Source organism: Takifugu rubripes, chromosome 13 (genome assembly GCF_901000725.2).
Source record: "Takifugu rubripes chromosome 13, fTakRub1.2, whole genome shotgun sequence".
In the NCBI taxonomy this organism is placed as follows: Eukaryota; Metazoa; Chordata; class Actinopteri; order Tetraodontiformes; family Tetraodontidae; genus Takifugu; species Takifugu rubripes.
Window position 1 is genome coordinate 735,223 of NC_042297.1, and position 2,500 is coordinate 737,722.

At 51.9% G+C, this 2,500-nt stretch overlaps 1 protein-coding gene and 1 pseudogene across 2 annotated transcripts in view; one reads left to right on the forward strand and one right to left on the reverse strand.

The window, feature by feature from the left end:
- LOC115246498 (FAS-associated death domain protein-like) overlaps nucleotides 1-2,099 on the forward strand; it is a 3,357-nt gene extending 1,258 nt beyond the window's left edge. The window contains exon 2 of the mRNA XM_029846512.1: nucleotides 1,405-2,099. Coding sequence (XP_029702372.1) covers nucleotides 1,405-1,700 — 296 coding nt within the window. The 3' untranslated portion in view covers nucleotides 1,701-2,099. The remainder of the gene's footprint in view (nucleotides 1-1,404) is intronic.
- Nucleotides 2,100-2,185: 86 nt separating this feature from the next.
- The window catches only part of LOC101065331 (high choriolytic enzyme 1-like), a 2,308-nt pseudogene continuing 1,993 nt past the window's right edge, over nucleotides 2,186-2,500 (reverse strand). The window contains exon 10 of the transcript XR_003890444.1: nucleotides 2,186-2,388. The product of XR_003890444.1 is annotated as a high choriolytic enzyme 1-like (transcript). The remainder of the gene's footprint in view (nucleotides 2,389-2,500) is intronic.

Below are 2,500 nucleotides of genomic sequence, written 5' to 3' on the forward strand. Positions count from 1 at the left end.
CTCCTTCTCCTCCTCCTCCTCATCTCCTCCTTCATCTCCTTCATCTCCTCCTCCTTCATCTCCTCCATCTCCTCCTCCATCTCCTCCTCCATCTCCTTCTCCTCCATCTCCTCCTCCTTCATCTCCTCCATCTCCTCCTTCATCTCCTCCTCCTCCTCTTCCTTCTCCTCCTTCTCCTCCATCTCCTCCTCCTTCATCTCCTCCTCCTCCTCTTCCTTCTCCTTCATCTCCTCCATCTCCTCCTTCATCTCCTCCTCTTCCTTCTCCTCCATCTCCTCCTCCTTCTCCTCCTCCTCCTCCATCTCCTCCTTCATCTCCTTCATCTCCTCCATCTCCTCCTTCATCTCCTCCTCCTTCATCTCCTCCATCTCCTCCTTCATCTCCTCCTCTTCCTTCTCCTCATCTCCTCCATCTCCTCCTCCTTCTCCTCCTCCTCCTCCATCTCCTCCTTCATCTCCTTCATCTCCTCCTTCATCTCCTCCATCTCCTCCTCCATCTCCTCCTTCATCTCCTCCTCCTTCATCTCCTCCATCTCCTTCTCCTCCATCTCCTCCTCCTTCATCTCCTCCATCTCCTCCTCCTTCATCTCCTTCTCCTCCTCCTCCTCCATCTCCTCCTTCATCTCCTCCATCTCCTCCTTCATCTCCTCCATCTCCTCCTCCTTCATCTCCTCCTCCTTCTCCTCCTCCTCCTCCATCTCCTCCTCCTTCTCCTCCTCCTCCTCCATCTCCTCCTCCCTCATCTCCTCCTTCATCTCCTCCATCTCCTCCTTCATCTCCTCCATCTCCTCCTCCTTCTCCTCCTCCTCCTCCATCTCCTCCTTCATCTCCTCCATCTCCTCCTTCATCTCCTCCATCTCCTCCTCCTTCATCTCCTCCTCCTCCTCCATCTCCTCCTCCCTCATCTCCTTCTCCTCCTCCTCCTCCATCTCCTCCTTCATCTCCTCCATCTCCTCCTCCTTCATCTCCTCCATCTCCTCCTCCTCCTCCTCCATCTCCTCCTCCCTCATCTCCTCCTCCTTCATCTCCTCCATCTCCTCCTCCTCCTCCTCCATCTCCTCCTCCTTCATCTCCTCCATCTCCTCCTCCTCCATCTCCTCCATCTCCTCCTTCATCTCCTCCATCTTCTCCTCCATCTCCTCCTCCTCCTCCTCCATCTCCTCCTCCCTCATCTCCTCCATCTCCTCCTCCTCCTCCTCCATCTCCTCCTCCCTCATCTCCTCCATCTCCTCCTTCATCTCCTCCATCTTCTCCTCCATCTCCTCCTCCTCCTCCTCCATCTCCTCCTCCCTCATCTCCTCCATCTCCTCCTCCTCCTCCTCCATCTCCTCCTCCCTCATCTCCTCCATCTCCTCCTCCTCCTCCTCCCTCCTCCTCCTCATCTCCTCCTCCTTCTCCTCCTCAGCCAAACTTGCCACTGCCACCGAGGTCCTCTCTGAACATCTGGGCCGGTCCTGGCGCCGGCTGGGCCGCAGGCTGGGCCTGAGTGAGGTGAAGCTGGACTCCATCTCCAGACGCCATCCCACAGAGCTGGACGAGACGGCGGTGGAGCTGCTGAAGGAGTGGAGGAAGCTGCGAGGACCCCAGGCCTGCGTGGAGGACCTGATCCAGGCTCTGAGAGCCTGCGACTTGAATCTGACGGCTCACAAATTAGAGCTCAGAATATCGGATGATGCACAGGTGGCAAACATGAACATCTAAAGCCGTTTCAATTGGGGAAACAGATTAATATAAGTTTTTTACCTAAAAGAACATTTGAAAACTCCAACGTTTATGAGCTGGAGCCTTTATCGTGGTTATTACTGGTGTAATGAGTGGTGTTTATACATGTGTGGTGAACATGCTAACATGTAGCACACAGCTAATCCACGATTATCTTTAGCAGGCAGCCGCGGACGGTTTGATCACCATAAAGACTCTTGATCAACTTCACATTCTAAGAATTCTTTTCAACCTAATAAACAAGCACCTGATTGGATTGGGACATGCTGCCTTCACCTAAAGGCTAAATGCTAACCCCACGTTAGCAACGTGTTTATGAGACGTTGAACCTGAATAAAAATGAACTCATTCTGAGGGTGAAGCTGCTCTGTAAAAAAAGCAGGTTTCTCTTTTTTATTGGATTTCTGGACCAACTGCAGCAGTTTCATGTGTCTGACCCAGATTATGTTAATGAGGCGACATTATTATTATTAGCTTATTTTTATTATTATTCAAGACTCCAGCTAATCTCGATAGAAGTGTGTCTTCATTTTCTTTATTGATCAATCCAAAATCAGGTTTTAACACTTTGAAGGTTTGTGGTTTGGACGTCGGGGCCCAACGTCCTCGTCCTTCTGTGTGTTCTGGAGGCGGGTTCTGGAGGCGGGTTCCAGGTCCAACGGGCTTCCTGCAGAGAGAGTTGCTGTCGTCAGACAAACCCAATAAGCTCAGCCATGTGTATAAGAATGCTGTTTGGACCCGTCCACGCTCCGGTGTTGACTTTCATCAACCTTTTGGAG